This window comes from Clarias gariepinus, chromosome 12, assembly GCF_024256425.1.
Source record: "Clarias gariepinus isolate MV-2021 ecotype Netherlands chromosome 12, CGAR_prim_01v2, whole genome shotgun sequence".
Classification (NCBI taxonomy): Eukaryota; Metazoa; Chordata; class Actinopteri; order Siluriformes; family Clariidae; genus Clarias; species Clarias gariepinus.
Window position 1 is genome coordinate 24,875,872 of NC_071111.1, and position 23,398 is coordinate 24,899,269.

Genomic DNA, 23,398 nt, shown 5'->3' on the forward strand with positions numbered 1-23,398 from the left:
TAAAAACAGCGTGAATTAAATAAAATGCCTCTGCAATAATCTCTGTTTTTGGGAAAAATAATTTGCAGAGTGCAATATGTTTCATAATAATGAGCTTTTTTTCAAAATATGTTCCATTATTTTACAATATCATTCTTATATTACATGTATGTGTCTTATTTATTCATAGAGTTATTTATTTCATCATGTCCTATTTATTTATTTAATTTTGAACATTTTGAAGTTCCATATTATAGACGTGCCGAGGGTATTTAATTAAAATAATGGGAGGGGGGTGTTTTAATAAAACGACGTCTATCCGACATGAATCAGACCTTTGGCAGATGTATAAACATCTGATTAACATCATCTAAAAAGCGGATCAGGGTCGTTTTAATTTATTTACGTCTTAAATATGTAGGCCAAACGACGTTCTAACATCGGACACGGACGTCTCGGCGACGTCTGCCAGATGAGCAAACGCCCTCTGCCAGACATCTGCCAGATGAAAAAAGACGACGTCGCATAGATGTCTCTGCGACGTGTGTGTGCTATCTGGGATGTGTGTTATACATATATATAAAAATTATAATATATAATATAATATATTGTTCATTCATGTCTTCTGATGATGGCGACACATTTTTAGGTTTTAAATAAGATTAATTAAAGTTTAATTTAAGACCATTTAAACTGAGGCAATGCCATGTCTTTCATAAAGTCCTTCCATGCACCATCTGGCGGATATTCAGTGAAGCCCAAATTCCCAAATGTTGCTTGCGGCAAGTCGAGGCACGCCATGCGCCAAATTGCGGCATCTCGCAATAAAACACGCGCAGTCTTAATGGCCACATCTGTACCATTGGACTGTTTGTTATGAGCTTAATATTTTACCTGGTATTTAACACAGTACGGCTATCTAACTACAGCTTGGAATGAAGTTCTGGAAATAAGGGCATTTTTTTACACACACATGATGTCCCCACGCCGCATGCCCAGCCATTTTGTCTAACAGATACCACCTGCATAGTGTGTACAACTGACATTTGAAATATTTACTCAAAAAAAAAAAAAAAAAATCAGAACTAACTTACATACCAGCCAAATCACCTACATGCTCTCCAGCAGCTAAATTAAGGGAAGCATGTATTTAGTAGGGCAAAAATAAAATATCAGTATTTTTATATTCCGAAGACCAATCAAATCAGATTGCAACAGTCATGCAAGAGCTGTGAAACGAAGAGAATGTATGAGAGCAGAGAGTTTATAAATCTTAAACAAAGTGTGTGAGAGTTGTGGCAGTTTTAACTCTTAGCATTTTGGAGGTTGTAACATAGCTGAAAAAGAGTAAACAATACAATAATATTAACAATACTAATAACAAAATAATAAAATTATGCTTCATTTTGTATATATATATATATATACTGTATATATATATATATATATATATATATATATATATATATATATATATATATATATATATAGTATGCCAACATTATCTTTACTCTTCTGATTATTAATGGCATTTCTCCCACTTCTACCTGTTTGCTACTGGGGGATGTTTTAAGGACCCCACAACATGCTGGGTTTGAGATTGCATTATGCCGATCTGTTTTAGGTTAGAATCTGCTGCAGACATGAATACTATGCAGCCATACGGTAGCTCTCATGAGTGCACAATATATGCATGTTAATATGGCTCTGTTAGCTCCCCACATCTGTCCTGTTAGTCATCCTACTATGTTATTGTTATTCTTACATGTCTCTTTAATTTTCCTTATACAGTATGCATTTTTTTTCAGTCTCTTGCCAGAATACATTCCTAGGTACAGGTAGTTCCCTTTCCCAGCTCTTTCATCATGTTGCCAAAAACCACAACGCACTTAAGAAAATGAATCTCATAGTGAAATGTCATCTCTGCACCTTTAAATCTTCTCCATAAGAAATAAAGAAAAGGTTGATTAGTTTTCCTTTAAATCTTCTCCATAAGAAAATGAAGAAAAGGTTAATTAGTTTTATTTTTACTTCAAATTTTCTATTAATCATTTTTATATGAATATTTTTGGGTTGTGGAACGAATCATTGAACACATAGGGGAGGAGGGTGTGGCACATGTGTTATCTTTCTTACACACACACACACACGCGCGCGTGCGCGGATGTTTACTTAGACTGCAAATTTTAACCTGCACTTAAGACTGCAAACTAAATTTGCGAGAGAAATCTTGGAAGCCATTCTGTCAAAGGTTTCTACTTTCTTGGACTGTGAACTCGGTTTTGTTGAGGATTTCCTGAAGTTAGGATTATTCACCATCAGGACAGATTTACAGGACAGACATTTTCTATCATCATGCTCCCGGACTGATTCATTGAAACCGGTAAGGCCGACTCATTACTTTCTCGTCCTCTTTGTCCATTTTCTAAAAAACTTTTCACAGGGTACTCAACCTTCCCAAATTCCACTAGCTCAACCCCTGAAGGTTGGGGCAGAGCTCTCTTTTGTTTTGTGCTAAGGAAAGAGCTACCATTAAATTAAAAAAATATTTTAAACCAAATTTTCCACAATCACACACATTTGCCACGGCCATTTTATTTAAGGAAATCAAATTAAAATGTGACGCAAGACAGAACAAATATATTTAAACCATGGTGGAGGTATTTTTTTTAAATACCACAGAATTAATTAACTCTAAGACGTGAACAAAGCTTGCTTGGCTAAAGAAAAGAAAACGCTAAACTTTTAATTTACCTTCCTTATAGAATGAAATCCGCATGAAAGCTTGTTTAAAATATGACTGGGACAAAAAAGCTAATTTACATAAGAAAGTTATTTTTTAAACTCCATATAACACCTAATTAAATTTCATTAAAATACAGTGATGCTTGAAACTTCCCTGACAAAGGAAGAAAAATAGCAAATTATCAAATCAATTTAAATAAATAGCTAAATTAATTTCCTTGAAGAAAAATTGCAGATGAGCCCCCAAATTGTAAGGCTCCCCCAATTGTAATTTAAAATGATCCTCCAAATTGTTGAGTTTAATACAAGTTAAAAGACAAACAGTTATTGCATGATGCATCCGCCGCACCTCCATACACTTATACTGGGAGAGAGGGACAAACATGTACGCATGATGTGTCTGAAGTTCTTGGTTAGTTATCAGCAAAGAGCATATTTAAGCTTTTGGCTCGGTGCCCTGTCACATACAGTACGTCTCATACCCCAGAAGAAGAAAAGACATTAAGATGTAAGTTATAGAGAGACATATCAGAAAACCTTACACATCAAGTCCACAAGCTCTGTACAGATATGATTAAAATAATGTAAAAAAATCTCCAAACTCCAAACCACAGCCAAAGATATTATTCCAGAAGTATTTTTTTTTTTTTTTTGGATGATCCTTCCTGAAATGCCCAAGAACCTCAGCATATCTGACTCTTTCTCTTTGTCAGTTTTTATGTAGAATTTTTATTTATTGTGAATTTCACTTTCAAACCAACAACACAAAGGTAATAATTTTGACCAGAGCATTTTATAATTTAGTACAAATGTTTTTTTGTTTGTTTTATTTTAATTAAATACAGATTCCTGACAAAGTCAAAAAGCCTTGATGCAATAAACTAAATTAGGTTTTAGTTTTATACATTTAAAAAGTAAAACGGGTCGGTGCTGACCCTAACACAAGAGGAAGGTTAAGACGTTTAATAATTAACACAAATAATCTTGAACAAAATAAACGGGTGACGAACAAACCTTCCTCGATAGGGGTGTGTTCCGATCGACCACAAGTTCCCTGCGAAGTGCACTACACAGGCTGTTCAGCCATGTTAAGTGTGATTTCAAACCGCAGGGAGAGAAACTGTTTAGTTCAAAAAGAACCGTGAACGGTGTAGGGAACAAGTGAACAACGGGTCTTCACTTCACCGGAAAAGGGAGTGAAATTTTCCCATAGGTCATAAAAACAAAGAATTTAAGAAAGGATTTACTGTATTTATTGTATATTTACTGTAGATATCATTATTAAAGAGGACACAATAGGACGCATTCATTATAATTTTTATATAATCAAGACATTTTTAATATTATACAGGCTAGCAATCTGTAAAAAAAAATATTTGTGCATCTTGTAAATTAATAAAATATTTTTAACGTTTCAATAGTATATGTTTTAAAATGGTGTACGCTTTTGTTTCAATAAATATTTAATATCCGTAGTGTGACATTTCCACAGCAGCAGCGACAGATATCAGGTGTTTACCATAAGTTCCTTTAACTGATATGCCCTGCAAACGGAGGGAATGCAGGGAGCACCCTCTGAAGTACACTTGGGAATGGAACACAGCCATCGAAAGTCAAAGTGTTTCAGCTGCAGCTTCAGTTTCTGGGAGTGTTGGAAAAGTTAAAATACAACGTTCTTATATCAAGGAAAGTACTGAACTGTATATGGCTGGAATGACAATAAAAGCCTACTTGACTAAAACTCGTGTAAAACACAGATGTAGGAAATCTGAATTATGTCTGTAAGTTACTGACGTTTAATTATAAACAAACACCAACAACCTGAACAAAATAATCGGGTGACAAACAAACTTTTCATGAAACTAAACAACAGATGCGTGACCCTAGTGCAGTGTATTCTGGGAAATTAACTGTAAAAAAAAAAAAATCACAAAACATGAAACAGAGTCGATAGTTGCAAGGCGCCCTCTAGCGGTTTCCCCTGACAGCGACATAATGTGTTGTATTTACAGTAGTTTTAAAAATTAAAGATTATAATGAAAATTAGCTGTACTGTAACTCTGGAACAACACTGTACACCTGATTGCAATGGTTTTGTTTAATATTGTCTCCAAGAACAAATTAAATGTAAGTAAAAATAAATATTACTATTAATAATAGAAATACATTTAAAAAGTAATGATATTTAATATAAAAGTGCGCCCTCTGCAGGACATGTAGCCCCCACATTTTAAAACTGATTTTAAAGCTTACATTTAATTCAGTTTTATTTGTATAGCGCTTTTAACAGTTGTCATTGTCGCAAAGCAGCTTTACACAATCAAAAGAATTAAGTTTGTATGGAATGTGTCACTCACTCATCTTCTATACAGCTTTATCCTGTATTCAGGGTCGCGGGGGCCTGGAGCCTGTCCCAGGAGGCTTATGGCATAAGGCGGGGTACACCCTGAACAGGGTGCCAATCCATCGTGGGGCACACACATACACTCACTCACACACTCATTCACACACTACAGGCAATTTGTGAACGCCAATCAACCTAACCTACATGTCTTTGGACTGTGGGAGGAAACCGGAGTACCTGGAGGAAACCCACCAAGCACGGGGAGAACATACAAACTCCATGCACACAGAGACAGGAATTAAGCCTGGCCGGGAATCGAACTCGGACCCTAGAGGTGCAAATTTATGCTAAATCATAAATAAACTGTAATTTTTGAAAAGCTGGGTTAAATTTCTCTTGCCACACCCAGGCCTGATTACTGCCAGACCTGTTAAATCAAGAAATCATGTAAATAAAACCTGTCTGACAAAGTGAAGCATGTTAAGGGTGGCACAACCAATTATTGAGTTTAGTGGCAATTACTTTTTCACCTAGGGCCGGACTTTCTTATCTCCAGCCTTCATAACACCTTCTGGGTGTCCAAGAGCAGCACATGATTCATTGTGTTTTTGTCACGTTGAGTTTAGTAGAGTTAAGCCAAGTTTTAGAAGACTTACAATATAAGAATATTTTAAAAAATTTCCTTCTACATTTTTTATTGTCTTCTTTGCAGTATAGTCACATCCTTCATTTATTGCATCCTCTATTTTATTTGTATTTGCTGTTTATATTCTTGCTGGTTCAGTCTCTCTATTACTACTTATGTACAGTTTTGATCACACCTGTACAATCATTATGCTTGTGTACATAGAAGTGTTTTTTAACTTTTCCTTTTTCCTCACTGCAATTCTGGCTTGTTGCTCACTTGTTGTATAATATGTGAACTGGATACTGTAACGCTGCAATTTCCTTTTGGGGTTAATAAAGTACTCTCTCTCTTTCTCTCTATCTCTCTATCTCTCTATCTATCTATCTATCTGTCTGTCTGTTTGTCTGTCTGTCTGTCTGTCTGTCTGTCTGATTGTGTGGAAGTTTACCTACAAACTTGTTTTTGTGTTTTTTAGGAGTGTAATCCACTGAGATCAGACACTTCAGGATCTCAACTGCTAGTTTGTATATACTTTACTAATATTCAAAGATGGAGACCCCTGATCTGGACACTGATAATGTGTCCCCACCCTCTAATAATGGGTAACCTACCATACCTTGGCATTTCAGTCATTAAATATTCATATCCAAATTACTAACTGAGCATATATGAAATAAGTCATTTAAAATTGTAAACATTAAAGTGTTTCATTATTATTGACAAAATAACAGTCACCATAAAATTGATTTCGTTCACTGCAAGTAAAATTTATCTCTCATTAAATTAACAACTTCAAATAATGTTGTACAGTAAACTCCAGGGAGAGAGATCAGAATCAGCAGCACCCAGCTGTGTCTCCATGAAGAGTGATGGGTCTATGTATCAACCTATTGATTTTAAAGCTGGAGTCTTCTCACCTCTACACAGGTAACGTCTCCTCACTGTTAATGTCACTGCTGAAGTCACAGTTAAAGGGAAATTCATCTAGATCAGGGGTCGGCAACCTTAAATACACAGAGAGCCATTTGGACCCGTTTCCATAGAAAAGAAAACACTTGGAGCCACAAAACCCTTTTAACATCTAAAATGAAGATAATACTGCATACTGTATGTCGTTTTTTACCTTTATTCTGTTATAGTGTGTTGCATTTATGAAATCAATGAACTGCTACAGAGAAAACTAAATTTTATTTCTGCATGCAACAAAAATATTTTAAATTCAGAAAAAGAAATGGAGACTGGGTTGAAGGTTATTTTCAAATAAAATACTCAATGTCTATTTGAGTCCTCCTCGTATTTATAAAATAAAAATCTGAACTTAAATTATCCACCTGCAGCAAAACAAAAATGCCATCTGTATTCGTGTGCTGTCATCCTTTTATCACGTGTATTGGAGCGTACAGTCAGCTGTCAACCTGAATGAAATCTGGGTTGAAAAGCTCAATAAGGTGTGCCACCGGGTAGTAATGGGTCATTCATGAACAATTTATTCTTTTGGAATGAGTCTTTAACGTGACTCAGAAGAACAAATGGTCCTGTAGAGTGATTCATTCATTTTCTACTGGGTGCGCTCGCATAAAGCATCGCGAAACTGTAGGTTTAGAAACATTTCGGACCAGAAGATACTGTATGAGTGGTGAGCTGCTCATTCTGTTTATCATAATATGGCCTGCATTGTAATATATTCATTACTGGAACTATAGCCAAAATTTGTGTATGTAGACGCGTTGGGGGTCTGTTTATTAAAAATGTAACATTTTATTTTATTTCTGATCAAAAGATCTACATCTAGAGAACTAATTAACTTAAAAAAAGATTCATTAATTTTGATGAATGAGATTCAAAGAATCGAGTCACTAAAATAATCCAAACTTCCCATTACTACTGGAGGGTGTTGCACATCAGCAGTTTTGATGCATATTTTGAGCAACAAAAAATTAAACACGTTTTTTCACCATAATTATTAGAATTACATAAAAACACTAAGGAACTAAAAGAAAATAAATTTAAATTAAATAAAGATTTCTTATCATTTAAAAATTTCTTTCTTCCTGGACAGATAATTAAACTAGTGTTGAGCGAATTTCTTAAAACAAGTGAAATTATCTGTCCATGTAGCAAGATAAAATTAACGAGTTTCATACAAGTCTCAGCTGAACTTTGAAATGCATTTTTGCACGGAATGAGGGTTGTGGAATTTAGCCCTACTTTATTTACACTAAACTCACTATCTGGGTGACAAACGTCCTGAGCAGTGTGCAGAGCAGAAAAATGTATAATGACCTATTATAATGTACTTATATGCACCTCAATTTTGAATTCATTCTGACTCGAAAAATCCCAAACTATGCCTTCAAGGCTGATGTTTATAGTAAAATTATTACAACAATTTTTGTTCACAGTGATCTACAGAAGGCAGGAGACAAAACAGGAAAGAACATCATCAAAGATACAGGGTAAGATCAAATCCAACAACATGACTGTGACACTGACACACTGCTGTTATTAACTACAGAGTGATTAGGTTATAGAAAACTATAGAATAAAATAAACACATAGTAAGAACATTATAAAGAGCTATCAGTGAAAATGGTCAGACAAAATAGATCTTAAAGATTAATTATTGGACCCCATGTCTCACCACATTGTACTTCACCATCTCACAGGCACGACCCAGAATCTGCTGCTGTAAATGAATTCCAGAAAAAGTTCAAATTAAATCTGATGAAGAAGTTTCAGTTCTTGAATGGAGTGATGATAAACCTGGGAACACAAACACTGCTGAATGAAATTTACACAAAGCTCTACATCACAGAGGGAGACAGTGGAGACGTCAATAAAGAACAGGAGGTGAGACAGATCGAAGCAGCGTCCAGGGGAACAACAACAGAGGAAACATTAATCAAATGCAATGACATTTTTAAGCCCTTATCTGAACAAGACGAACACATCAGATCTGTGCTGACGAAGGGAGTCACTGGCATCGGAAAAACTGTCTCTGTGCAGAAGTTCATTGTGGACTGGGCTGAAGGGAAAGCAAATCAGGACGTCCACCTCATATTTCCACTTCCTTTCAGAGAGCTGAATTTGATGGAGGACCAGAAACTGAGTCTGATGGAGCTCCTTCATATCTTTTTTAAAGAAACCGTAATGTCCATTTGGGAAAAAGTTCTGTTTATTTTTGATGGATTGGACGAGTGTCGTTTTCCTCTAGATTTCCAGAACACAGTAAGAGTGTGTGATGTAACTGAATCTGCATCAGTGCCTGTGCTGCTGATAAACCTGATCAAAGGGAATCTGCTTCCCTCTGCTCTCATCTGGATCACCTCCCGACCTGCAGCAGCTGATCAAATCCCCTCTGAGTGTGTCCATCGAGTCACAGAGGTACGAGGGTTCAATGACCCACAGAAGGAGGAGTACTTCAGGAAGAGGATCAGTGATCAGAGCCTGGCCAATAACATCATCACACACCTGAAGTCATTAAGAAGCCTCTACATCATGTGCCACATCCCAGTCTTCTGCTGGATTTCAGCTACTGTTCTAGAGAGAATGTTGTGTGAAGCAGAGAGAGAAGAGATCCCCAAGACTCTGACTCAAATGTACACACACTTCCTCATCATTCAGATAAACATCATAAGAGAAAAATACTCAAAGAAGCAGCAGAGTGATGAAGAAATGCTTCTTAAACTGGGAAAACTGGCTTTTGAGCATCTGGAGAAAGGGAACCTGATCTTTTATGAGGAAGACCTGAGAGAGTATGGCATTGATGTGAGAGAAGCAGCAGTGTACTCAGGTGTGTGTACACAGATCTTCAGAGAGGAGTTTGGGCTTCACCAGAGTAAAGTGTACTGCTTTGTTCATCTGAGCATTCAGGAACACCTCGCAGCTCTGTATGTGCACCTGATGTTCAGGATAGACAATAAAAATGTTCTTAAAAAAAGTCGAGCTTCAAAACAGAAAAAGGAAGAAATTACAGTTTTAGATTTTCACAAGTGTGCTGTGGATGAAGCTTTAAAAAGTCAGACTGGACATCTGGATCTTTTCCTTCGCTTTCTTCTGGGTCTCTCACTGGAGTCCAATCAGAAACTCTTACAGGTCTTAGTAACACAGACAGGAAGTAGCTCCCAGAGCACAAAGGAAACAGTTCAGTACATTACGCAGAAGATCAGTTGGGAGCGTTCTACAGAGAAATCCATCAATCTGTTCCACTGTCTGAATGAACTGGGTGATAATTCTCTAGAGGAGGAAATCCAACGCTACCTGAAATCTGGAAAACAAAGTGAACTCTCTTTATCACAGTTGTCTGCTCTGGTGTTTGTGTTACTGACATCAGCACAGGAGCTGGAGGAATTTGACCTGATTAAATATATCAGTCCAGATAAGATAACAGATGATGTTCTTCTGAAGCTGATGCCTGTGATTGAAGCATCCAGGAAAGCAACGTAAGTAAAGCTGAATATAACTGCTTTACTGTTACAGTGTCAAATTTTTGCTGTGGGATGTTTTGACCTCAACATGATTCAGGGTGGAGTTACTGCAAATACATTAAAAATAAAATTCACATAAAAAGAAGAACAAAATTATTTTAAAGCAAATACACAAACAAATGAAGTTGCCTGTAATCTTAATCCCGTATGTCTGTAATTTGTAAAGTAAAAATTCCCCTGCAAATGACCTTCCATATTTTGCCAAACACAGAGGTCCTGTGATGTCAGTCCCTACGAATCAGCATGTCTGTGCTTTGACCAGAATTTGGAAAGGTCATGTATCATTTTTTCAAGGTTTTTTTTTCGTGCGCACCTTTTTATCCATTTTCTGCGAATAATAGAGGCTGCATTGGAGTGCTTTAAAAGTATTTTCAAGGAAGCGGATGGGGTGGGGTAATTTCCAAATGACAAGAGGTTGCCAGATAATAATAATCCCATGCTAGTAGGACATAAGACTGAAGGGTATTTAGTAGATATGTGGAAGCCAGCTCATTTCATTTAAGGAGAAAAACAATACAGTAATGATTCACTATCTTAAAATTATTAAAAAGTTATGTGGTTTTATGTTGAATATTTGGTGCATTGTTTTGGCAATTACAAAGTTGCAATAGTACCACCATGTGGTGCTCTTTCAATTTGCACTTACGAATGCAATAATTACAAATGCAATACCAACTTCCTGTTTAGTGTTTGAGACTCATTTGGGTGAAACACAAAGTGATAGTTTTAGTTGGGCTTGGTCTATAGATGCTTCTTACTTGGAAATTAGCTCAATTTGGACATAGTTTGTCGGAGGAGATGTGAGAAGACTTTTATGTAGCTTCTCCAGGATGACAGAATGACAAAATATCAGACAACATGGGCGCAAAAGGAAAATTTCTAAGGAAGGAACAGTGGATTATGCTTGGATTGCGAGCATAATTTGTTACAGAAGTGTGCTTGTATATCAAAACACTCATATATCAAAGCTAATAGGAAATAATGGAAACTCAGATGATTCATTCCACAGCCCAAAAATATTCTTATAAAAATAATTAATACAAAATATAAAATTAAAATAAAACAAATTAACTTGCACTTTACCTTTGAAAAGTCTAGTAATGCAGAGCCGACAGTTCTGTAACGTATGCCTTTATTGACAACAACAGAAAGGCATGAAATAGTTATAACAAAAATGACTGACACACATGGTCTCTGCTTCCCACGGTCAGCTGCTTGTTCTCCAATCCTTTTGCACAGGCAAATCCTTACCATTATTCTCTACTGCCATCTAGTGGATAGGTAAACAATAAACTCACTTTACTACAAAAAGAATCCTAGCTGCAGTGATGGAGACCAGAAAGAGGAGGAAGTGTGTGTGTGTGGGGGGGGTTGCTTTGTAGGACACACACCCCAGCACGATCAAACACACATACACACATACCCACACTCATACACCGCCTCTCGCAAGCACACACTCATACCCACCCCGCGCGAGCACACACTCATACCTACCCCGCGCGAGCACACACATACAAATTCCAATTTTATCTGTCACATACACAGTCATACACAGTACGATCTGCAGTGCTTGTGACCTCAAAATAAAAGACTATGAATAACAAATAAATATTAAAAATAAAAAATAAAAATATATATAGAACAAAAGAAACAGCTGTACAGGGTTGTACAATCCACATATTTAAAGTGTCTTGTGCAGTGCAAATATGCTTAAAAGTTATTTATTTAAAGTGGCTTGTGATAGAGTGATTTGACTAATGACCACGAAGTGTAGTTGTGCAGTGGCCACTAGTGTAAACGAATGTCCAGAATGTTCAAAGTAAGTATGCGGGAAAAAGCTCCTACTCAGTCTCTCTGTGTTGGCCTTCAGGAAGCGGAATCGCTTTTCTGACCTCAACAGAGAGAACAGTCCTTTGTTGGGAAAGCTGAGGTCCTTCACGATCTTCCTGGCCTTGGTCCAGCACCGCTTGCTGTAAATCGAGTGCAGGTCAGGGAACTCGGTGCGGATGGTGCGCTCTGCTGATTGCACCACCCTCTGTAGAGCTCGTCTGTCCTGCATGGTGCTGTTTACGAACCAGGTTGAGATGTTTCCCATCAGGATGCTCTCTATGGTGCAGTAGTAAAAGTTCCTGAGCACCTTGGAGGGCAGTCTGAAGTCTCTCATGCATCTGAGGTGGTAGAGACGCTGCCGGGCCTTTTTCACCACAGTGTTGCTGTGACATGACCATGACAGGTCCTGCGTGATGTGAACACCAAGGTATTTGAAGCTGTCCACTCTCGTGTCCACTGGGCTCTCGTTGATGACGGGGGTCTGGTAGTTTCTCTCCTGCTTAGTGCTGAAGTCCACTATCAGCTCCTTTGTCTTACTGATGTTTAGAAGGAGGTTGTTCCTCTGGCACCATTTCTCCAGATCCCTAATCTACTTCAGGTAGGCCGTCTCGTTGTTATCAAAGATCAGGCCCACCACAACGTTGTCGTCAGCAAACTTAATAATGGTGGTGGAGTTGGTATTGGCCACACAGTCATATGTGTACAAAGAGTACAGCAGGGGGCTCAGAACACACCCCTGGGGAGCTCCAGTGCTGAGAGTGATGGAGGCTAAGACATGTCCGCCCATCCTTACTGCCTGTGGTCTGCCAGTTAGGAAATTGGAGATCCACTGACACAGAGATGAGCTGAGTCACAGGTGCTCCAGTTTGGTGGTGAGTGTGGAGGGAATTATGGTATTAAATGCAGAGCTGTAGTCGATGAAGAGCATTTTAACATAATTCTTCCCTTCTAGTGTTCAAGTGAGTAAGTGATGTGTGGAGGAGATGAGAGATGGCATTGTCAGTTGAACGGTTTGGACGGTAAGCGACCTGTAGTGGGTCCAGTGTGTCTGGTAATGAAAAAATAATGAAGTCCTTGACCAGCTGCTCAAAGCACTTCATCACTACTGAGGTGAGGGCTACAGGGCGATAGTCATTAAGAGAAGCAGGTTGAGGTTTCTTTGGAACCAGAACAATGAGGGACTCTTTGAAGCATGTGGGGATCACTGACTGAGCTAAAAAGAGGTTGAATATCTTTGTGAACACAGGTGCTAGCTGGTCTGCGCAGGCTCTGAGGATACGGCCTGAGATGCCGTCTGGTCCTGCTGCTTTCCTGGTGTTCACTCTCTTGAAGACTCTCCTCACGTCATGCTCGGATATGATGCTCTTGCGGTGCTGGCAGTGTCTTCCTGTCTGCAGCCGTTAGCGCCGCTAGCATTAGCATCGCTAGCGTCTTTAGCTGGAGCCTCGAAGCAAGCATAGAAAGTGTTCAGCTCGTCTGCCAGAGTCACGTCTGCGTTCGTCATACCGGTTGTTGGTGTTTTATAGTCAATTATTGTTCTTAGTCCCTGTCACAGGCCCCTCGTGACTCTAGTTTTCTCTTGTAACGCTGCTTCGCCTCTTTCACCGCCTTCCGGTCATTATATGACGCAGCCTTGTATGGTTCCATGTCCCCCGACACAAGTCCCGTGTTGTAAGCAGAGGTGCGAGATCTCAGAGCGCCCCGGATGGTTTTATCCATCCACGGCTTCTGGTTGGGAAATGTTCTGATAGTCTTTTTCTCCACTGTATCATCTGCTAGTTTCCCAATTAATTCCACAAGTGCTTCCGTAAACACGCTGATGTCATCAATGGAGCTGTTTCGGAACATGTCCCAGTCTGCGTCATCGAGTGTGTCCTGTAACGCGGACACCGATTGGTGCGTCCAGCGCGCGACCTCCCTCTAAACCAGATCTTCCTGTTTCAGCCTTTATTTATATTTTGACATGAGGAAGATGGCGGCATGGTCGGATTTACCAAACGGTGAACGAGATTGTGTCTTTTTGCCGTCCTTGACCGTAGTGTAACAATGGTCCAGTGTCCTTTCGCCCCTGGTGGGGCAGGTGATATGTTGATGAAAGTTCGGCGCTGCACGTTTGAGGTTGGCACTATTAAAGTCCCCCGCCACAATAAGCGCAGCGTCCCGGTGTTGTGATTGTTGTTGTGTGAGTGCCTCATGCGGCTCGCATAAGGCAGTGTCCGTGTCCGTTTGTGGTGGAATATAAACAGCGCTGATTATGACCGATGTAAACTCCCGAGGTAGATAAAAAGGACGACACATGATGGACAGTAGTTCCAGGTTGGGTGTGCAGGAGCGTGTAAGAGGAACAACGCTCGCGCTGTTGCACCAGCTGCTGTTCACTATTAAACACACCACCTCCCCTTGACTTCCCCGAGTCCTCCCCTTGACTTCCCCGAGTCCCGCGTCCTGTCCATGCGGTGAACTGAGAAGAACTCAGCCGGCTAGATGGCGTGGTCCGGCACCGCTGGGTTCAGCCATGTCTCGGTGAAGCAGAGGAGATTGCAGTCCCGAATGTCTCTCTGGAAGCTTGTTCTCCAGTGACTGGACGTTGGCAAGCAAGATGCTAAGCAGAGGTGTTAAGGGGGTAAAGGGGGTCGGAGCAGTCGTGACGGCAGCCGACCTCACCGGCGCCATCTTGAAGCTACAAACGGAAAATAAAAGAGGCTTTTAAAGAGAAAAACAGTTGTGATCACGTTACTCTCGGCGTCTAAAGACAAAATTTATGAAAACATTTTGCTTGTCTTGCGAAAGGCTCGCAAACCAGGTTACTCTCAATCCGAGATTCCACTGTACATACATTTGAAAATCCAAAATTAATCAGCTCACTGTAATACTGTGAGACAGTGGACTACTGTGATGAAAGACTAGTTCAGGTTTTAAGTTTGAAAGGAGTCAGACATTTTCAACCTATCTTAACATGTACTGAAACTTTGATTGACTTCTGGTTTAGTGTATCACCTTTATAATCAATGGACAGTTAGGACCCATAACACTGGGGCTGAAAAACAACTTTTATGGAAATATATTCAACCCCTGTGAAGATTTTAATACTTAAATCTCAGGTTTGCAGGATCGTCTCAGTAACCAATTTGTATAAAACTGTGTCCCCAGGATCTTATGAATACAAAGTTGGATGTGAAGGTTACAGACCATTGAAGAGATACAACTTTTTCCACCATGTTTGTTGGAGTACCACAGACAAATAATTTTAATGAATCAGAAAACAAAATGACATTCCTTTGGGCTTGGTCCACGGATACTACCTGTAAAATTTGGTACAATTGGGACAAAAATAGTACAAATACACAAAATGTAATATTTCAGAAGAAAATTAAATATAGCAAAACAAAGTTCAATTTAACAAAATGTTATTTATAAAGATCCTTTAACAAAAATCAGTGATGCAAAGCATTTTTACGGTAATAAAAATGTAAATAAGTTAAGACAAAAAATACACATTTGCTCACTTATAATTAACAGTATATAATAAACTTATAATAAACAGTCCCTGATGAGCAAGCCGAGGGTGACCGTGGCAAGGAAAAAGTCCCTGAGATGACAAAAGGAAGAAATCTTGGGAGGAACCAGACTAAACAGAGAACCCATGCTCATTTGAGTGATATCAGATAGGCAGGGACTGATTTGTGGTCAAACTGTGTGCTATAAGGCCAAAAGTTCACTATAACAGGAAAAGTGTTTACATTACACGTGTTACGATATACAGGAAGGACAACAGCGTCCCGGACATTTATATGCCTTTTGGCTGCAGTAAATAACAAAATGATCAGATTAAAAGTTTATATATATTTTTTTAAGTGACTCAATCTTATACAGGGTGACACAAAAAAACGGGAACTTTTTACAATCCAATAAAACTAGAAGTGATAAAAGAAATAAATTTCATTGCCCGTTCCACTGATCCATTAATACTAAAATGGTGGAGTGTTTACTTGCTAAATGTCACTAACCCGCAGTGCTACCACCTGCTAATGGCTACCAGTACGCATTAAAAAAATTCCCGTTATTCTGTGTCACCTTGTATTACGAGTGTGTGTGTGTGTGTGTGTGTGTGTGTGTGTGTGTGCTTTTCAGTTAGCCTAATAATTGAAGATTTTCATGATCTTTAATAATATGGTTAGATAAATTGCAATTTACTGGTACTACAGTAAGTTTGTGTGAGAGTGTGTGTGTTTCTATTTTGTATATCTGTTAAAACTTTTAGTATATGTAAACTTTTATGTATATATATGTATTTCATTACATATTATTTAATTTCCTTCAGTATCAGGTGTGATAAGGTTGGAGTAAAAAGTTGTTCAGCTCTGGTCTCAGCACTCAACTCAGAAACCTCCAATCTGAGAGAACTGCGTCTGACTGTGAAAACACTGGATCTGTCCAACAGTAGACTAGGAGACTCAGGAGTGAAGTGGCTCTGTGCTGTACTGGAGAATCCTCACAGTAAAGTGGAGACACTGAGGTAAGATCATCTCTCTGAGAGTCACATGACCTGCTCCTCAGTAAGACACATTCTCTAATAGTGAGACTGAAGCAGAAGTTTTAGGTTGATCATCAATGTCCTGAGGAGGAAGATTGTTTCTTTTCACTGCACACTGATGATTTGTCACAGAGTCTTTGGGTCAGATGTACGTATGTGAGAAGCTGCAGAGCAAAACATGACTTGATGTGACTGCAGTGTGTCTGAAATGACTGTGAAATTTACTAAAACACTGTAACTAATCACACAAACTGCACCTGGGACACAAACTAAATGCACTGTGTGTGAGCTGTAGGGTGTAAAAGCAGCAGGGAAATGCAAATGAGAAACATTTTATTGGTCTTAAAGCTGAAATAATGTTTATTTTGTCAGTTAACATTCGTCTCCATATAGCTGCTATAAACAGGGTTGCCAGATCTGCAAACAGTATTAAAACCTTGCAGTCTTTGTTATTTATAGTTAATTCACAGAGCTCTTAAATAGTCTTGTATTATTTCACATTTTGCCATAAATAAAGAATATCTCACTGACTCAAATACACTCGTACAGTAACACAGAGCTGAAGTTGAGAACAGGAGGAGATCAAAGTGCATGTTTTTAGCTGTTTAGCCACTTCCAATGCACAGAGAATGCCTCATCCAGAATTTATCAAACTAATCTACAATACATGAAACTACGCTACTTAAACACAAGCGCGCACACACACATGCACACACACAAACAGTTTGGAGTGTAAAAGTTAATTTAGTTCTTCTATTGTTTACTAGACCTTTAATTTTACTGTATATTTTTAAATTTAGCACCAATTATCAGCAAGGTATGAAGCTTTGTTTGTTTATTTGCATTACGTTTCAGTCTCCTTGTGGTTCACCGCTAGTGAAGAGAATCATGTCATTGCTGATTGATTGGTGTGTTGTTGTTGAGATGATGTCTTTCGGGGAAGCCGGGTTCCCAACCATGGTCACTCTGGAACTAGCCTGATGTTTGGCCTGTCACATTGGGCATATCTGGCTGGAGGTTTAATACTTTATAAAGTATATTCGCATGAGCTCTGTTCATGCTACAGCATTCATTTAATAAACATCCCATATCCTGCACACTCATTCAATTCTATATCTGCAGAAAGAGGTTTTAACGTTGTAACGCTCAGCGTTTATTGTAAACCTAGTTACACTGCGACGGGGTCAAGAATCTAAATAAGGGCTAATAAAATTAACTTCCAGTGTAGTATGAGCTTCGTGGAGCAAGTAAAGACGCGGCACAACAATTCCAAAACAAATCCAAAGTCCAATAAGTGGCACAGAAAAACAAACAATCAAGGTGTACCACAAATCAATATTTACAAAATATATACAAATATATGTATAAGGGTGTGTGCATGTATGAATGTCTAAAGTCCATGTTATTGTGTGTGTGTGTGTGATGGAGGCTGGGAGAGATGGCTCAGTCTCACCAGTATGAGATGTACAATCCGGGAGCACGAGAAAACGGATCGAGAGGTGTATTGAATGTGTCCAACAAAGATTAATCCACTACGGGAAAAGTAATCCATGGGATGCAACAAACAATCGCTCTCTCTCGTCTTAATAACAGCGTGGCGTATCTTCATCTCTCCACCCCGAGTCCTTTGCCTGTTTCACTTTTATGCCGGCACTCGTGACCCGACAGGTCACCGGGCTCCCTCGCGCCATAACCGTGCATGCTCGTGAGAGCTTAACCCAAAAGACCGTCCTTTGGAGACAAAATAACCATATCGGGTTTATCTATACAGCTCAGAGATTTTATTTTTCTTTACAACCTTCCCATGGCCTATAAAAACAACCCCCTTATGTCGCTCCAATACAACGTGGATTACACTTTCTAGGTTAGGGAAAAAAACTAAACTTTTTTGCATGATTTGTCCTGAAATGCACAAAAAATCTGCTTCTTTCTCTATGTGTCAATTTTTCTTTAGAATTTTAATTTACCCTGAATTTCACATCTTACACATGTAGAACCTGATGGATCCAAATTGTAGACATTTTTTAGTCTCCATTAGGTTTATAATTAAGCAATAGCTATTAAACAATATATTATTCGCAAACAGTCTGGTTTACACAAGACATGAATATGAATTCTTTTTAGGTTTAATGATTTATACTTTACATTATATGCTTTAATTCATAATATTTTACAAACATCAGCTTTAAAGTAAGTCTTAAGTGAAGATTGAAACCTGGTGATGAAGAGTATGTCATTGTGTCTCTTTACAGGTTGTGGGATTGTGGTGTCTCAGATGAAGGCTGTGCTGCTCTGACTTCAGCTCTGAGATCAAACCCCTCACACCTGAGAGTACTGGATCTGTCCTTTAATAAAGTAGGAGACTCAGGAGTGAAGTGTCTCTGTGCTGTACTGGAGAATCCTGACTGTAAACTGGAGACACTGAGGTAAGATCATCTCTCTAAGACTCACATGACCTGCTCCTCAGTAAGACACATTCTCTAATAGTGAGACTGAAGCAGAAGTTTTAGGTTGATCATCAATGTCCTGAGGAGGAAGATTGTTTCTTTTCACTGCACACTGATGATTTGTCACAGAGTCTTTGGGTCAGATGTACGTATGTGAGAAGCTGCAGAGCAAAACATGACTTGATGTGACTGCAGTGTGTCTGAAATGACTGTGAAATTTACTAAAACACTGTAACTAATCACACAAACTGCACCTGGGACACAAACTAAATGCACTGTGTGTGAGCTGTAGGGTGTAAAAGCAGCGGGGAAATGCAAATGAGAAACATTTTATTGGTCTTAAAGCTGAAATAATGTTTATTTAGTCAGTGAAAATTCTAGGGTTGCCAACTCCGGGAAACATAAGGAACACTTTTAATGTTTGCTTTTTATTTATTTATTTATTTTTTACTTGAACACCCCTCGACTCCTCAGATATTATTTTTTCATTCTTTATGTAAGCTGTATGAATGTGTAAACTTGTAAGATATTTGTAAAAGTTGTATGCGGCACGTTGGCTTCGTGGTTAGTACTGTTGCCCTGTAGGTTCAGGTTTGATTCCCATCTCGGAGTTTAAATGTTCTCCCTGTACTTGGTGGGTTTTCTCCTACAGTCCAAAGACATGTAGATTAGGCTTAAAATCAAGCAATAGCTATTGAACAATATATTATTTGCAAACAATCTGGCTTACACAAGACATGAATATGAATTCTTTTTTTTAAGTTTAATGATTTATACATTACTACATATATTAATATTTTAATATTTCAGACTTTTACTGTTTTTGATCATGCAGCAATATACTATGAATATACACATATCTGCTGAGAGAAACAAAATATAAGACTCAGTGTGATCATTATTAATTACATCGGTAATTAGAATAAACAGGTGATGCAATTCTGAATGAAATATCTTTACAAACATCAGCCTTAAAATAAGTCTTAAGTGCAGATTGAAATCTGGTGATGAAGAGTGTGTCATTGTGTCTCTCTACAGGTTGGAGTGGTGTGGTGTCTCAGATGAAGGCTGTGCTGCTCTGACTTCAGCTCTGAGATCAAACCCCTCACACCTGAGAGAACTGGATCTGACTAATAATAATGTAGGAGACTCAGGAGTGAAGTGTCTCTGTGCTGTACTGGAGAATCCTCTCTGTAAACTGGAGACACTGAAGTAAGATCATCTCTCCAATGTATCTTTATGGTTCACACATCAAAACAAGCCTGAGAAATTTTTCTTTCTGTCTTTCTGTCCGGCCAGATTTTGTCAGAGCAAAACTGTCCGGACAGAATTTAATGGAATTTTGTCAGTGCTTAGATACTTTATTTAAACCTGAAGTTAAATCTACACCATGAATGAAATCAAAATGTTGAGTAGAAGTTATGAGCAGTTATGTGCATGATTATGTCCCAGCATCTAGCACCTTTTTATTTGTAATAATTTTGCGTTTTTTTCCTCGTGGTAGACGTGGCTCAACAGAGACAGACAGAGACAGATGTATTAAATTAAACATTTGCAGAAGTTGGATATCTGCCTGAAGTTTAACTTGCACCAAAACTCAACAGGGCTCTACAGTAACTTTATTTTATTGACAGCACTTGTGCTCCAAAGGAAAATAAATAAATAAATAAATAAAATAGGAGCACAGCCAAACATTTAGGAGCTTAGGAGTTTTTTGTTCTCTATAAACAATGCAATATTAATGTGCCACATAACATACACAAGTATAGAGTGCATGGGAAAAGAGAAGGATTACCTCTAGATAAACATTTAATATTTCCAGTTTCTAAAAAACAATTACACAGGCTATCCTCAAAATATCATGCATGAATTTTATATGCACAAATAATGTACAGATGTTGTTGTAGTGCTCAAATAAATTTAAAAGGACAATTCACCAAGAAATTTAAATTGTCATCATTCACTCACCCTAATGTTGTTGTACAGTATAGACAGAATATTAAAATAACTTTAAGTGTGTTCTAAAGGTAAAAAAAAGACTTTGGAATGACAAGAGGAAAAGCAAATAATAGCATTTTTATTTTTGGGTGAACTGTCTTTTCAATATCTCTAAATTGACATCTACACTGCTGAACACAGTTAATGTTCCTGTCACACAGTGAACAGTAATCAGTTTGTAAAATGGGATCTCTTCTTTCGCTATCAGATACGCTGTGTTAAATTAGATTTTTAGTTGTCTGAGAGCTTCTGCGTTTGTAAGGCTTATTTGCCTGTTAACAGCCGCCTGAACTGTGCGAGGATCATTAGGTTGTGACCTGGTATTAAATTTGTCCCTGCAGTGTAATAACGCTGGGAATTTACTAGTGATTCTCGTTGAAGTGTGAGTTCCTGCACAGAAACATTGTTGGCTCTGCTAATTCTGCACATGCGTCTTTGCAATAATTGCACAGCATAACATTTTTATCTTGTTCGTACTTCAGCCATGGAAAAGCATCAAGCCATTAATTTAGGAACCGATACTGTTTACCTGTCGCTGATGTTTTCTGTTTACAAGGAACAACAGGACCAACTTCTTGTTGCCTTGTCCAATTTGCACTTCTTTTTCAAAACTACTCTGTTCGGTCTCATTTGAGAGCTCTTAAATTAAAATTTGATGCTCTTCATCCCAACACAGCAAGATAACTTTAATCAATAACTTTTTGCACCCTTGCTTGGTTGACTAGAAAGCAAAAAGCAACCAATCGCAACGCGAAACGTCATTAATTAGTTAGGCAGAGAGTTCTGATGAAAGACAGGCAGACGTGTACGTGGGCTTTAACCTGATATGACAATGTAATATCACTGATTACATTAAAGCTGATCAAATTATTTTTAGCTCTTAACTCTTTTCCTGTCAACAACGCATACTTCCGCTAATATACTGTAAATATACACACACTTGCTGAAAGAAACAAAATGTAAAACTAATTTTTAGTTACATTGTTAATTCATTTTTAATTACATTGTTAATTAGAATAAACAGGTGATGTCATGTTGAATAAAAACATAATTTTACATCAACTTTACAGTAAGTCTTAAATAAAGATGAAACCTAGTGATGAAGAGTGTGTCATTGTGTCTCTCTACAGGTTGCGTGGTTGTGGTGTCTCAGATGAAGGCTGTGCTGCTCTGACTTCAGCTCTGAGATCAAACCCCTCACACCTGAGAGAACTGAATCTGTCTAATAAAAAAATAGGAGACTCAGGAGTGAAGTGTCTCTGTGCTGTACTGGAGAATCCTCTCTGTAAACTGGAGACACTGAGGTAAGATCATCTCTCTGATGCTCCTCAGGTCATGTGACTATGTGTTAGACACATTCTCTTATAGTGAGACTGAAGCAGAGGACTTAGGTTCATCATCAACAATGTTGGGTGTAACGCATTACAAAGTAACGCATTAGCGTACTTAGATGACTTTTTTGATGTAACAAGTAATCTAACATGTAAGTCCGCCATTTAAGTACAGTGGAACCTGGAAACCAAATTTAATTTTCCCATAAGAAATAATGGAAACTTAAATTATTCGTTTTACAGCCCAAAATAATAAAATACATAAAAGTAATTAATACAAAATATTAAGTAAAAATTAAAAATTTACCTGCACGTTACCTTTCAAAAAAGTAAAAAAAAAATCCCGGCAGATAAGCGTTTCCCTTTGTGCATGCAGGCGCTGTGTGTGTGTGTGTGTGTGAGGCTAGAGTAAGTGGAGACTCTTGCTTTCAGCCCCTCCTGTCTCCCCCTCCTCATCTTACACATTAAAACCTTCTCCTCTCGTTTAAACACACTCACACACACACATTAACGGAAGGACTGTTGTTCTCATCTAAATTATTAAAGCTTCTCCGCTTTATTTTAATGTTGCTCGCGACAGCGTAACAGCTCGTTAATCCATGCTTGTGTAATGATGAGATGGACAAACTGCTCGATGCCCGTTCTTTTATTTTTTACATTGTCAGGTTATATTACAAACTTTCAGGTGGATCCTGCACGTAAATCCAACTAAAAAAACTACTGAAGAACAAAACTCAGGCTCAATATCCTAACTTAAATCTCACATTCGCGTTTACACACACCGGACTGCATTACCCACAATGCATCTCCCGCACTGGACTACACTTCCGTAAACAGCGGTCATAAATCAACGTCTCCCTCCCGCTACACTGTTTACTAAAAAAAAAAAAGCAATAAATATCACTAAAGACACTCCTGTGAGCGCAAACTAATAGAATCACTGCTGTAAAGTAAAACAAACAAATTACCCAGCACCTCTGAAAAGATTTGCGAAGAGTTTCTTTGTAGAGCAGTGTGTGTGTCTCTTGCCTTCATTTCTGTGCGCACGTGTGTGTTTGTGAATGAGGGTTTCACA

The 23,398-nt window shown here is 38.3% G+C and overlaps 2 protein-coding genes across 2 annotated transcripts in view; both read left to right on the forward strand.

Moving 5' to 3' along the window:
• LOC128533806 (NACHT, LRR and PYD domains-containing protein 12-like) overlaps window positions 1-23,398 on the forward strand; it is a 605,307-nt gene that overhangs the window by 269,812 nt on the left and 312,097 nt on the right. The window contains exon 13 of the mRNA XM_053508060.1: window positions 22,123-22,296. Within this exon, the coding sequence (XP_053364035.1) occupies window positions 22,123-22,296 (174 nt within the window). The remainder of the gene's footprint in view (window positions 1-22,122; window positions 22,297-23,398) is intronic.
• LOC128533819 (protein NLRC3-like) lies at window positions 1,722-16,818 on the forward strand. The gene is made up of 6 exons (XM_053508078.1): window positions 1,722-2,362; window positions 6,172-6,298; window positions 6,507-6,623; window positions 8,099-8,152; window positions 8,363-10,138; window positions 16,335-16,818. The coding sequence occupies exons 2-6, from the start codon at window positions 6,246-6,248 to the stop codon at window positions 16,531-16,533; spliced, it is 2,199 nt and encodes a 732-aa protein (XP_053364053.1). The 5' UTR covers window positions 1,722-2,362; window positions 6,172-6,245; the 3' UTR covers window positions 16,534-16,818.

Bases quoted from the DNA above. Each gene is read 5' to 3' on its own strand.
- LOC128533819 (XM_053508078.1), top strand. From the start codon at position 6,246: ATGGAGACCCCTGATCTGGACACTGATAATGTGTCCCCACCCTCTAAT. The intron at 6,624-8,098 runs GTAACGTCTCCT...TTTTGTTCACAG, and splicing joins GTCTTCTCACCTCTACACAG to TGATCTACAGAAGGCAGGAG. The intron at 10,139-16,334 runs GTAAGTAAAGCT...AATTTCCTTCAG, and splicing joins GAAGCATCCAGGAAAGCAAC to TATCAGGTGTGATAAGGTTG.